We start from the raw sequence: 13,645 nt of genomic DNA, 5'->3' as shown, positions 1-13,645 counted from the left end.
TAGCGACCGATTAGGTCCCACAGAGTTGGCCTCTGGGTTCCGTCCACAAAACAATGTCATCTGGCGGACCCAGGGGAAGAGCCTTCTCTGTGGCGGCCCTGACCTCCTTGCCTTTCATAAGCTCCTTAAAACCCACCTCCATCATATCTATGCCTCACTTTATACTGTATTTTATTCTTTAAATTGTTAGTATTTCAGTTTTGAGGATATCATCAAATATCTATAAATCCTCAGTCATTCTTTTCAACCTTTTTTGATCATTTGATTTTCCTTGTTTATGAATGACTAATACATTTATTTCATCCTAGTCAATATTCAGCCCACATTCATTCTTAATTCACCTTGATTTTATTTTATATTACATTGCATTTAACTTTATATTTCTCTTGACAAATGTATATCTTATTTTATGGACGCTGAGAGCATATGCACCAAGACAAATTCCTTGTGTGTCCAATCACACTTGGCCAATAAAAATTCTATTCTATTCTATTCTGTTCTATTCCATTCTATTCTATTCTATTCTTGTGATAATACCTAACATTAAAAACATGTTAAACATACAGCTATTGTCTTCTGATGAACATTCACTTCTTGCAATAGACCTATCTATTATTTTTCTAGAAGCATTTGCACATCTTAAAATTTTTCTTCCCAGGTTCCCCTCTTTAACTAATATTCTACAATATTGGTTTACTTTTTACCATTTACGTACTACTTGCAAACGTTTAGTCCATTTTCCCTGTTATCCAAAGCTACCTTTTTGTTAGACTGTTCATCAGACAATCTAACATTCACTTCAAATCATTCACACAATATCATCTGCACATACTGGTTCGTGTCCAGTATTCTTCCAACACAGGGGTGTCAAACTCGTGGCATCACGTTGTCATGTGACATATTGCAACTTTCCCCCCTTCGCTAAAATGTGGGTGGGCGTGGCCAGCGTGTGATGCATCCGGCCCGCGGCCCGCAAGTTTGACATCCCTGTTCTAACATCTTAATAAGTCCATAAATACATTAAACAACCAGGAAAATATTCAAAATCCCCATCTTACATTCCATTCAATGCCGAGCTATCTGCTCAGCAATTATTCTTATACAGTGGTACCTCTACCTAAAAACGCCTCTACTTACAAAATTGTTTAGATAAGAATCGGGTGTTCAAGATTTTTTTGCCTCTTCTCAAGAACTATTTTCCACTTACAAACCTGAGCCTCCAAAACTGTAACCGGATAAGGCAGGGAGAAGCCTCCGTGGGGCCTCTCTAGGAATCTCCTGGCAAGAAACAGGGCCAGAAAAGGCGAAGAAAAGCCTCCGTGGGGCCTCTCTAGGAATCTCCTGGCAAGAAACAGGGCCGGAAAAGGCGGAGAAAAGCCTCCGTGGGGCCTCTCTAGGAATCTCCTGGGAGGAAACAGGGCCTTCACCCTCCCTGTGGTTCCCCAATCGCATGCATTATTTGCTTTTACATTGATTCCTATGGGAAAAATTGCTGCTTCTTACAAACTTTTCTACTTAAGAACGAATTAAGTTTGTAAGTAGAGGTACCACTGTATATGCTTTGCTGCAATCATATACCACTGTTATTATATTTGGCAACAAATCTCCAGCACAAAAGATTCCATGATTCAAACTTATTGTATGATCAATAACGTGCACTTCACCCCAGAAGATGCCAGTGTCTTTCATTTGTATCCTTGATTTCTATTCCTTTCTGGACAATGATGCTTCCTTCCCCGTACAGGACAAGAAGTTTGCCTCAGGAAAGTACCATGATATCTACCTGGAGCTGAATCACATCAAGCAACGGTCAGAACGAGAGATTGAACATTTGAAAGAGCATCTGCGACTGGCCATGGCAGCCCTAGAGGAGAAAGAGATGCTGCACAACAATATTGGTATAAAAAGACCCGTTTGCATTAAAAACACATTTATTTATTTACTTACTTACTTACTTACTTACTTACTTACTTACTTACTTACTTACTTACTTACTTACTTACTTACTTACTTACTTACTTACTTACTTACTTATTTATTATTTAGATTTGTATGCCGCCCCTCTCCGCAGACTCGGGGCGGCTCACAACAAGACAAACAAATCGTAACAAATCCAAATAAATTTAAATATTTAAAAAATTTAAAAAGAACCCCAATATACTAACACACACACACACAAACATACCATGCATAAAATGTACATGCCCGGGGGAGGTGTTTTAGTTCCCCCATGCCTGACGGCAAAGGTGGGTTTTAAGGAGTTTACGGAAGTCAGGGAGAGTAGGGGCAGTTCTAATTTCCAGGGGGAGTTGGTTCCAGAGAGTCGGAGCCGCCACAGAGAAGGCTCTTCCCCTGGGGCCCGCCAACCGAAATTGTTTAGTTGATGGGACCCGGAGAAGGCCCCTCAGTGGGACATGTTGTGTAAAGTGGAGCTAGCCAAGCTGCGAAGGCAGAAGGCGTTGGTGCCCCTTTTGCCTCTCAAGAGCAGAGCTGCACTTTGTATTGGCTATCTTGCCGATTGCTTCACAGTGTTCAAAATCTTTCTCCTTGCCTTCTCTTCTCTCTCCTCCCCTCTTCTGTATGCCAGAGGACAAATGCATAAACACACTCCTAGAAGGCTCCATGAAATCAGGTTGAAAGCTACAGGTTGGTCACTGCTATTGTATTGGTCTAGTCCAGCTCAGTTTCATTCTGCCTCTAAAATAGGTTTATAAGCCAAGGATGGTACAGCTACAATATATAAATTGTCATCACCAAGCCATTTTAAATACACTGCTCAAAAAAATAAAGGGAACACTCAAATAACACATCCTAGATCTGTGTTGTGGTTGGCTCTGGCCCAGCTCCTGCCCCAGGGAATGTGGAGGTGGAGGCAGGGGAAACGTCAACATGTCCTAGGCCTGTTTTGTTGCCAGCAGAGTCAGGGAGTGCAGTTTCCTCGGACGAAGAAGGTGGGGGTGACTTGGAAGAGGGGGTCTTGGCACACAGCCCAGGAAGCCAATCACCATTATCTTCAGTCGATTTGGATGGCGAAGTGTTAGACCCACACAGGCGCAGACTTATGCATCGAAGAGACCAATTGAGGAAATATTACAGGAGATAAGAGAGGCCACCGGTGTTTGGGTGGGGCTCCAGTAATTAGAGCTGCTGCTATAAATAGCAGCGTGCTAGTTTGGCCGTTGTGGAAGATTATCTGACCACAGTTCTTCAGGATCATGCCTCGCTGTGTCTGAACTTTGTTTGTGGATTTTTCACGCCTTTGACACCAAAGCAGAGTAAAGTGTGTGTGAGTGTTTCACTTTGTGGGAAGAAGGAGGGCTGTGACGTTTCTTCACAGCTACTAGCTAAGTACTTAAGGACTGACTAAGGGACTTGTACAGCCGACAAGGTTGTTTTGGGGAAGAGTGCTCTTTGCAATACAAAAAGGGTGCTTTGTTTCTTTTGAATTTTGTGATAAAGAACATTGTTTTGAATTTTCAAACATGTGTATGTCTGAAATTTGTACCCGTGAATTTTCGGGAGGCTTCTACCAGAGAGCCCGGCAGAACAGATCTGAATGAATGAAATATTCTCATTGAATACTTTGTTCTGTACAAAGTTGAATGTGCTGACAGCAAAATGAAATTCATTGTCAATTGGTGTTGCTTCCCTAGTGGACAGTTTGATTTCATAGAAGTTTGATTTACTTGGAGTTATATTCTGTTGTTTAAGTATTCCCCTTTTTTTTCTGAGCAGTATATTTTAGACTTCCATCTTCCATTACTATTAGCATAGCCACAAGTCCTATACTGTGTAGCAAAGACAAACTTTTTGAACATAATGTTCTTAATTCTACTTCTTTCTTTGTTCCATAGGTTAGTTACTTTTCGGTGCACCACTTTGGAGAAGAAAGGAGCGTTACTCTCCAGAGGACTGGGCAAGACTTTACCAAATAGCCATCACATGCATCTGCATCACTCAGGCATGTTTTGGGCTGAATCCTACTACTAGCACCTTTTTGGGACTCTATACATGAAAACTCTATACATGAAAATGTTTTTTATATTTTGGAGGATGGGGTTGGGGATATGTTTTAAAATCGTATACTTATGTTTCCCAGCAGTTAACCACAAAGGCGGACCAGATATTTCTCCCTAAAGTTTTTTTTTAGATATAATTGTTCCTTCTCCCAAATATTTAGCTGTATTTACATTAAAAGTATTTATCTGCTTTCACTTTTCTTCCAAATGGAGAAACAAAATCAAACAACCCTCCACTTCAGGTCGTACAGTGTTGCTTCACAGCAAATCCATGTTGGAGATACGCTGTGCCGAAGAAATGTTGTGTTAGTTACATAATCAGTGGAACTGGTTTGTCCAAAGATCATGCAGAGTTTACGTTTATGATCTATGAGTAGCATTTGTTTTCAGAACGGAGGATTTTTTAAAAAAATGTTGTAAACCGTCTTCCTCCCCAAAAGTTCAACTATGTTCACATGGGGAGAAATTTTACTGCTGATGTTGCCAGAGCCAAACAATGAAGGCGGCTGATTTTCTTTTATTTCTACAGAGTTAACTTAATAAAAATCATTGACTACAGAAATGTGTGTTTTTTGCTTGGCAGAAGAAGGCATAAATGTTGAACCATTTTGCATTCCCAAAAGATTAGCGCTACCTCCTCTTATACACCGCTCAAAAAATTAAAGAGAACACTCAAATGACACATCCTAGATCTGAATGAATGAAATATTCTCATTGAATCCTTTGTTCTGTACAAAGTTGAATGTGCTGACAACAAAATGAAATTGATTGTCAATCAGTGTTGCTTCCTAAGTGGACAGTTTGATTTCACAGAAATTTGATTTACTTGGAGTTATATTCTGTAGTTTAAGTGTTCCCTTTATTTTTTTTGAGCAGTATATTATCATTCTTGGCACTTAATGCCCTTTGGAGGCTCAAAGTACTTTCCCTGTTTTCTGTCTAATCTTAGAAACCTTTAAGGCAGAAATGGGGGAGGCTTTATTTACATTTTGGATGACTTGCAATAGAGCATCAAATATTTGATTCCAAATAGTTTAGCAATAGCAACAGGAAAAACATTTCCACTTCTAAATTCGTCTGTTTTATTCTGTTCTGCAAATGTACAGTAGTTTTTCAGTATTTAATTAAGGAAAGAATTACTGTAAAATCTATCCATGCTGGTTGCATAATTAGGTAAACCACTAATGTTCCTATTACTTAGGACTACAGTATTTCAATAAATTCGTAACATCAAGTTGAACTTGGCCTATTTAGTAATTGAATGGAGCATTTCCCTTCATTATCCAAAACTGTTTACCTTTTTAACAATATAAATAAAACAATTTTAAGTCAATTTAAATGTCCCACGTGATTGGGTACGCAAATTAGATTTGTGTGTTGTCACCTAAAGTAAAACCACTTTTACCCAATTTTGAGAAACTGCCAAGGTTTGGAAAGCATAGTTTAAAAAATTTCTAAACTTGATTGTGAACTTGCCTCCAAATCACTCAGTTTTTATATCTTAATGGACTACTTAAGAACTTGAATTTATTTCTCTGTTCCTACCATATGATACATCAGTGATGTCACATCTGAATGCAAAGGTTATTTGCAAACTAAAGTATGCAGATAAAGATTCCATTCTTGCAAAAACATTATAAAAATGTGTAATATATGCTTCAAATGTTGTTAAAATCCTGTTATAAAAATTATGATGCCCTCTTTCAGATATTCTCCCATCCACAATTTGCTTTAAAAAAAAGTTCTGCATTTAGTATAGTCCTTGTATTAATTATATTACACAAGATCAACTTTCAGTATTAAAAAAAAATATTAAGACCATCACACTAGCATTCCGTCATGCAATTTAATTAGCCCAAATTTAGTCTCCCTTTCCCATATAAAACAAGCAGAGATACACAATACTGTATTTTAACATGATACGGCAAAACAATAAGGGCAGTTTAAAAATAATCAGCAATTTCATGTATGCTGTAATTTCATTTGTAAGAAAAACAATATCTCACAGCTACTGAAATCTCCTCTCTCTAAAAACAACCTTGACTGAACCAAGAGAATATATTTAGCACTGGAGTCCAGCTAAGGAAGACTGCATTTTTGTTACTCCACCCTCACTCTCATTAACCATGGTTTAATCCAAATCCACCAACTTAATTGCACGGATTTGAATTGCAGATCCCTCTGGCTGGAAAGGTAGTTGTGAATCCATTTGTCGCATTAACACAGCCATGAAGGGCAAAATATAGCTCTTGCGAATCGTATTTGTAAATTACGTCTGGGTTTTAAATAGCTGAAAATTCATCTCAAGGAAATCCTAATAAGAATTGTTAACTTGTCATGTGAAAAAAATCATTGTCTCCCCAATCCGGCCAATTCCTTCCTTCTCTCATTTCGTAACAACCCCCGCCCTCCCGTCTCAATGCCTTTCTAAAGCAGCCGATGGGGTCCTGAAAAGGATGGCGCCGACATTAAACTCAATTTTTGTCGTAAATCAACTGAGGAAGCGAAGGGCACGTGCGTCCAGGATCCATCTCTGGCTGTGGGAAACAAAGGAAAGGGGGGGGGGGCTACCCTCTTTTGGGCGATGCGTGTAGCCTGGGCTGAAGAGAAAGCGTTAGACAGTCGCCGTCAGAGACGAATTGCAGGGATTACATTCCTATCCGATCCTTCCCAATATTGCCGCTGTCATTACTTAGAAGGTAGAAGCCTTCCTTTTCTGACTACATTCCCCACAAGGCATCGCTCTGACGTTGTACGGTGGCCCTTTAGCCATAACAAACCACTGACGGATTCCTTTCCCTCAGCGAGAATTAATCAGCTGATTGCTGAGAGCTCTTCAAAGAAACTCTTGCTATTGTCAACAGAGAGCTGTCAACGCGCTTACATCCCACAGGGCTGTTTTCATCGCCGGCCCTTATCGCAACCTTTTGAAATGCTTTAGTAAATACTTACACGGCTGGTAGAAAAACTACTTTCCCGAGAATCTTAGGCTCGTAAATAAACACCAAAGGAGCAGAATCCAACTTGAGATTTTCAATCTATTTTTGCATTCTTTCTTAACTTTCGAGGAAACCGACTTTAGAATTTTGTGTAACGTTTTTTATACTTTTTAAAAAATCTCTTGTGAATCCTACGAGCATCCTTCGATCTCACCGATTAATTTTGCACATCCTCCTGGCATTTACAATCCTTGGAAATACGGGTAAATTTGAAATTTAATCTACTGGTGCAAATCTGTTCCCCTTATTACGTTCCTCGCTGTTTTTCGGTATAACGAGAAGGGAAAAGAAAGGCAGCCTTAAAAGAAGTTTCACATGAGTGGGTATCCCCCCCCAACCCCAACCCCCCAACTGTGCAATTTAAAAGTAGCCTGGATATTTTAAAAAAATATTTACAATAATGTGCATGATGCTGAGATAGTGATAAAGGCTAGAGATTAATGAGCACAGAGCCTAATCGTTTGACAAAACAGTAAGATTAGCGATCCCAATATTTTTTCCCCGCGATCTCCAAGTCAAAGCAGTTAAATCGAGCTGGACATTTAGCAAAATCATTTCATTGCGTTTATACTATAACGCTGCTTTTGGAACCTTCTCTTAGTTTTCAGCATTGAGTGGAAAATTAGGAGTTTGGTTAGCACTTTTCCCAACTAAGAAAATGTAATGAAAAGGCATCATCAGTCTGACCAAACGAGCTACATAGCTTATTCTATTTAACACAATTTGTTAGCTGGTGCTAGCAGACACCTGATTCCCCCCCACCATTCTATAGCCATCAATTTAAGAGGCGTACATAAGTGCACCAGAGTGCCTACCGTCCCCTGTCCTATAATCTCTGCTATATCTCATATATCTTCTCTACTATCTCTTCTATCTATTCTATCCACTATCTATCTCATATGTCTTATATTTTCTGCTATTCTCTCTAGTTATATTTTACTCCTATATTTCTTTTCTATACTCTCTTGGATACATTCTACTCGTATATATCCTCTATTATTATTGTGTATTGGACAAAACAAACAAACAAAAAAACTTTCTTAGAAGTCGTGGAGCTACATCGGGAGTTAGAGTAGTAGAACAAGCTGCCTGGTGGTTTAACTCTATTCATCTGTCCTTAAACACACACACCCGTCCTCCCTCCTACACGACACGGGGGTCTATACTTTCCCCAAGTCGAGGAACGCCTGCTTTTCCCCTCCTTTTTTAATTTTAATTTTTGATAGAGTCTAAGGAAGCTTCCCAAGAGAAAAAGCGCAGGCATCGCAAAGGTGCTGACGTTTTATTATTCGCAACTCCACTGCTGCCATATAAACTGCATCTCAGGGTTTGGTGCTTAAAAAACAAAACAAAACACAGACACGTTTGCTAACTCAGGGGTTTGTTTTTTTTTAATTGGAGGTGCAAATGTACCTGGACGTGGGTTTTTGGGGGTGGCATTCTCCGCGTTGCTAGGATGCCAGTTCGATCTTATCGTTCCCTCTTTTTAAAAAAAAAAAAAGTATTCAAGAGGTGCGCGCTTTTTAAAAAAACTTTTCCTCCCGAGTTTTTCCGATACCCCAAACCGACCGTTAGCAACTCCGAGTTGCAGCCACGACGCTTTTCATTAATTTCTTGATTTAAACAACAACAACAACAACAACACCCCTATGAGGGGAGAAGGTGGAGGGGAGAGAAAAACAACAACCTCGGTTCTTCCAGCAAGATGGCGATTGCACGTACATGTAGTCTTCCAACAGTTAAGCCCTCTCCGCCAAGGCTGGCAAATTAGGGTTAATTCGTTTAGGGAAATGGCTCTTCGAGCCCCTGTCGCCTCCTTTTAACCCCCTTCGTTTCTCGGGGAACTTAGGTTGAGAAAGTGTTTTAAAGTAAGAGGAGAGACTCCACCTTGAAAAGCCCCAAAACAGCAGCTCGTAGAAATCTGCTTTTCTTTTTAGTGGGGGGACAAAACAAACCGGCGGGCCCGGGGGCACGAAGTCAAGTTGAGCTATGGGGAGTGATGAGGGGGTGTCTTGAGATAAGTCGATAAGTGGGGGTACTCAGGCAATGGGGGTGTTGTGTCCCCCTCCCCTTTCCTTCTTTATGTAGGCATGCTGTATTATTTTGATCCCATTGCAGGCAAATCGAGTGCGTTTGGGGTTAACGGGGGGCGAGGGAAGACCCCCTTCTGCCCCCTCTCTGTCCCTAGTCCCAAAGAAGATCCAGGTGCCCCCCCAAATTAGGTGCCCCCCAATTCCAAGCAGGGCTCTGCCAGGTAGAGCTTGGGGGAGGGGGATGGCTGCAAACTTTCCCATCTAACAAAAAGGAAAGTTTTCCCCGCGCTGGGACTTGGGGAGGGGGCGGCTGGGGGACGGGACCCACGGCACGGGGGGCGAGGGTCCCCCCCGGAGACACCCCCAAGCCGGGGGGAGCCGCTCCCCCCACCCTTCCTAGCCAGGTCTGAGCTGAGTCTCGGCTGGCTCGGGGCTTCCCTGTGTTAGTTGGGGTCTGCTCCAGGGCTCCCCGCGTGGCTCCCGGAGCTCTCGGAGTGCCGGGAGAAGGCTCCCCCGTCGGCCCAGGGGTGCCTCTTGCTTGGGGCTTTCCCCCTTGGCTGGACTCCCCTCGGCCGCTCGGCTAGGGGGGAGCAAAGGGGAAATGTCGAGGCGCCCCACTCGCACCCAGCGCCGTTTGGGGCGCCCTGAAGCGGCGGAGGACGGCTGCAGAGGGAGCCGGCCGCGGCGACCAAGAGCCCAAGGACCGGAGCGGCCGACGGCGGCGGTGCGGGACCCGAGAGGCCCGGGGAGGAGCGGGAAAAAGCCGCTTTAGTCGGCGGAAGAAACACAGATGTCGGCGGCGCGGCGCCATTCGGGGCCTGAAACAGGCAGCCAGCAGCCCTGTCCTCACCGCGGTCCGCGCCTGAGCGCTAAATACCCGGATGCGCCGGCTGCTTGCCTACAGAGCCAGACACAGAGCAAGGAGCGGAGGCAGGGCGCCGCAGAAGAAGCTGTCAGGAGAGGGAGGGGGGCACATTGAGAGAGAGAGAGCAAAAGAAAGAAAAAAAAAGAAAAAGAAGGCAAGCAGGAGCTGAGCTTGGGCAACAAAAGCCTGAGTTTGCCGGGACCCCTGCTTTCCTTGCAAAGGCTGGTGAGAGGGAAAAGGCCTTTTAGCCAGAGCTGCTTCTCAAGAGGTGTGTGTCTTGGGGGGACATTCCTGGAGAAGACTGTCTTGACCACACCCTGCCACCAGCTGCCTGGAAAGGCTGTGACATCCTCCTTGGACATTAAAAAAAAAAAGAACTGTCAGAGAAACTGCTGGCAAAACTTCCGTACATCTCAGCAGGATCTTCGGTACCACGGGGAAGAGAAGTCCCCCACGTGCCTAAAGAAAGTTTAGGACCAGCCCAACGACACCAGACCTGTCTTTTCGGAAGGGACAACCACGCAGCAAGATGACTGAAAACTCCACCACGGCGCCGGCGGCCAAACCCAAGCGTTCCAAGGCGGTCAAGAAGTCCACTGACCACCCCAAGTACTCTGACATGATTGTGGCCGCCATCCAAGCTGAAAAGAGCCGGGCTGGTTCTTCACGTCAGTCGATCCAGAAATACATCAAAAGCCACTACAAGGTAGGCGAGAACGCCGATTCCCAAATCAAACTGTCCATCAAGCGGTTGGTCACGACAGGTGTCCTGAAGCAGACCAAAGGTGTCGGGGCTTCAGGTTCCTTCCGCCTGGCCAAGAGTGATGAACCCAAGAAGGCTCCAGTCAAGAAGGCCAAGAAGGAAGTCAAGAAGGCTACGACGCCCAAGAAAGCAGCTAAGCCCAAGAAAGCAGCTGCCAAGTCGCCGGCTAAAAAGCCCAAGCCTGCAGCCAAGAAAGCCAAAAAGAAGCCAGCACCTGCTCCAAAGAAAGCCAAGAAGCCAAAGACTGTCAAGGCTAAGCCGGTGAAGGCTTCCAAGCCTAAAAAAGCGAAAGCCTCCAAACCCAAAGCAAAGTCCAGCGCAAAGAAGTCGACCAAGAAAAAGTGAGGAGCAAGTTTTGGGACTTCTTTTCCAGGAACTTCTTGACCTCTGTTTCTGTAAATAGATTTCTTCTTTATTCTCTACTCCTTTCTATTGCAGCTTTATAAAGACTGAACAATTCTTGCCCTATACTTAAAAAAAAAAATTCATATGGAAGCTACATTGGGGGTTGGGTTTGGTTTGGTTTTTCTATTGTAATTTGAAAGAGATTTTTATGTCGTTTATTTTATTTCCCTTCTCTATTAAGGTATGCAATACATGTGTCTAAGCATGAGGGACGATTAATGAGGGAAATCTTTGTTGTTTTTATTTTTGGAGGAAGATTTGAAAAGTATTTGATGGAGGGGATGTGTTATGGGTGGGTTGCCTTTCATTGGATCCTCTCAACTGAATATACCCACAACTGATCATTGTAACTGGCTTTTAAGAAAAACAACTTTGTTTTATCATGGATGAATAAGCTTCCAATTTAGCTAATATGGTGGATGATTGTTTTTAGACCTAGGGAAGGCTGGATTGGTTGAGGTTAATAAGCTTTCCACTGACTTCATTCTTTCAGAGAGGGGACTCTGCTCTTTGCAGGGAAGATTGAAACGGGGTCAGTGAAAAATACTGCAAACATTTTGAATTTCTCCCTATTAATATCTGTACATGTTGGCCACATTGGAATAAAGTGAAGATGTTAATTCTGTTCCGTCAAAAGAGAACAAATAATCAGGAGGGATGTGTGTGTGTGTGTGTGTTTGTGTAAACAGACTGACCACCATCTGGTTCTGGCAATTTCAAGAGAAAGTGTTACAAAAGTGATCTATTACCTGCTATTGCAATCTGGATGCCTCCCAATTCTGCAGTGTCTGCCACCTAAAATTACAACTTTTATATAAAGATTCCTCCCAACCTTCACTTTTCAATTATGGTCTTTTTGAGGGTAAGGGAGGAAGAACAAATGTTAGGGGATAATAGATAACACAAACTGTAGCCAATATTGAATCTAGGAAGCTGTACACAATTATTGCTAAGCTAAGATTTGGAATGTTTTTCCCCAAGAGGGAAGTGGAAAACATTATATTAAGTACTCCAGATTTTAAAAATTATGCTTATGTTTAAACAAAAGGAAATTCTTATAGGATTGATATCTGATTGTTCATTTTACTTTGTACGTGTAATTTTGTGCAAGGAAGATTTAGCTGTCTTGTAAGCTGTCTTTTTAGGGTTTAAAATAAAATGTAAAACAAATTAACAGTTATTCTTCATTTACATTATGTTGTGTAAAAATCATTTTTATAACATTGCAGATTGAGTTGCATATCCTCAACACTAGAACATTATTCTGGATCCAATATGTTAAGGAGGAAAGAGACAATTTTTGGGTAATGAACACAAAGAAGTCATGAAAAATATGTGCTCAAATCTAGGGTTCTCCATTCTGTTGTTCTCCAAATACTTCTTTCCCACTCCTGCATCAAACATATCTGGGAAGCATGAGTTTAAGAAAGCTTTATTATAATTCTATATAGACATAGCATTGGTGGCAAATGAAGGAATTGGATATTTGACAGGTTGAAAAGTTTTCATCACAGAAAAACCAATATAACTTGGCCACCAGATGTCAGCCCAACAACACATAATCTCATTTTAATGTGAAAGTGTTTTACAGTAAAAAAAAAATCCAATCTGCTATTTAATTCTTTGTCTAAACCCTATATGAACTATAGTATAAACAAAGTTGCATTTACATTGTGTGTGAGAGAGAGAGAGAGAGAATTGTCTGCTACTATGTTGAAAACCTAACATACTATCATAGATTTGCAAACACATTTGATATTAGAACCATCAGATGGTCCCACCGCGTCTGATTTGGAATTTGTAATAAAGATAGGAACAACCTGGATATTTGGGATTTGTGGAATGCAGTAAGTACTTTCAAGGAACAAATACATCTGTCCCTCCAAGAATACCATGCAGATGTGGCTTCATCAAATTAAAAAATTAACATCTGTCTGACATGTTCAAGATGGAAATTCCAAACGGAAAATTTCTGTGCAGCGATGTTTGCTTTGTAGCCCAAGCTTCACAATGGCTCCTGCATCTGTCCGTAAGATTGGGATAAAATAAAGGCAAATAGAGAAGGGACATTGAAAGGAGGAATTCATCTGCATCATTTTTCATACACACATAGCTGAAAATATATCTTTGTCTTGTGATGCAGTTGGGAAAGGGGCATCCACAATCATTATTTTAAGCCAGCATGCCTGCACTCATTCATCATATATTGCTGTAAAGGTAAACACAATAATTTGGGAAATAGGCCTTGTGCTCCAATATTATCCTGGTTTTGAAAGCAGGCGTGCAAACCAACAAACCCCCGGTGTTTCCAGATTGAAAAAAAACATGTTAAAAAATCTGAAAAAATAGAATACGAAGAACTAACATCCTTAGCTGTAATATAAAAACCTGAGGAGGGTTGGGGTGAATTTCCATCCTTGAAGATCGGAGGAAGAAATAACAAAACAAAGTCCTGTAAACTAGTAATAACATAGATCAGGCGTCTCCACCCTTAGCCACTTTAAGATTTGTGGACTACAACTCCCAGAGTTCCTCAGCCACTTTGAGGAACTCTGGGAGTT

The 13,645-nt window shown here is 41.8% G+C and overlaps 2 protein-coding genes across 4 annotated transcripts in view; both read left to right on the top strand.

Moving 5' to 3' along the window:
- The window catches only part of TRIOBP (TRIO and F-actin binding protein), a 93,932-nt gene extending 89,351 nt beyond the window's left edge, over positions 1-4,581 (top strand). For all 3 annotated transcript variants that reach the window (XM_070756157.1, XM_070756160.1, XM_070756158.1), the window contains 2 exons: positions 1,745-1,898; positions 3,855-4,581. In XM_070756157.1, coding sequence (XP_070612258.1) covers positions 1,745-1,898; positions 3,855-3,859 — 159 coding nt within the window. In that variant the 3' untranslated portion in view covers positions 3,860-4,581. The remainder of the gene's footprint in view (positions 1-1,744; positions 1,899-3,854) is intronic.
- A 4,014-nt stretch (positions 4,582-8,595) lies between these two features.
- On the top strand, positions 8,596-12,254 carry H1-0 (H1.0 linker histone). The gene has a single exon (XM_070756156.1). It carries the CDS (start codon positions 10,446-10,448, stop codon positions 11,022-11,024), a length of 579 nt encoding a protein of 192 aa, XP_070612257.1. The 5' UTR covers positions 8,596-10,445; the 3' UTR covers positions 11,025-12,254.
- The last annotated feature ends 1,391 nt before the right edge of the window (positions 12,255-13,645 follow it).

Source organism: Erythrolamprus reginae, chromosome 6, assembly GCF_031021105.1.
Source record: "Erythrolamprus reginae isolate rEryReg1 chromosome 6, rEryReg1.hap1, whole genome shotgun sequence".
Lineage (NCBI taxonomy): Eukaryota > Metazoa > Chordata > Lepidosauria > Squamata > Dipsadidae > Erythrolamprus > Erythrolamprus reginae.
Note: the sequence above shows the minus strand (reverse complement) of the source record. Positions and strands in the feature narration are given on the sequence as shown.

Coding starts and splice junctions, on each gene's coding strand:
- H1-0 (XM_070756156.1), top strand. CDS start 10,446: ATGACTGAAAACTCCACCACGGCGCCGGCGGCCAAACCCAAGCGTTCC.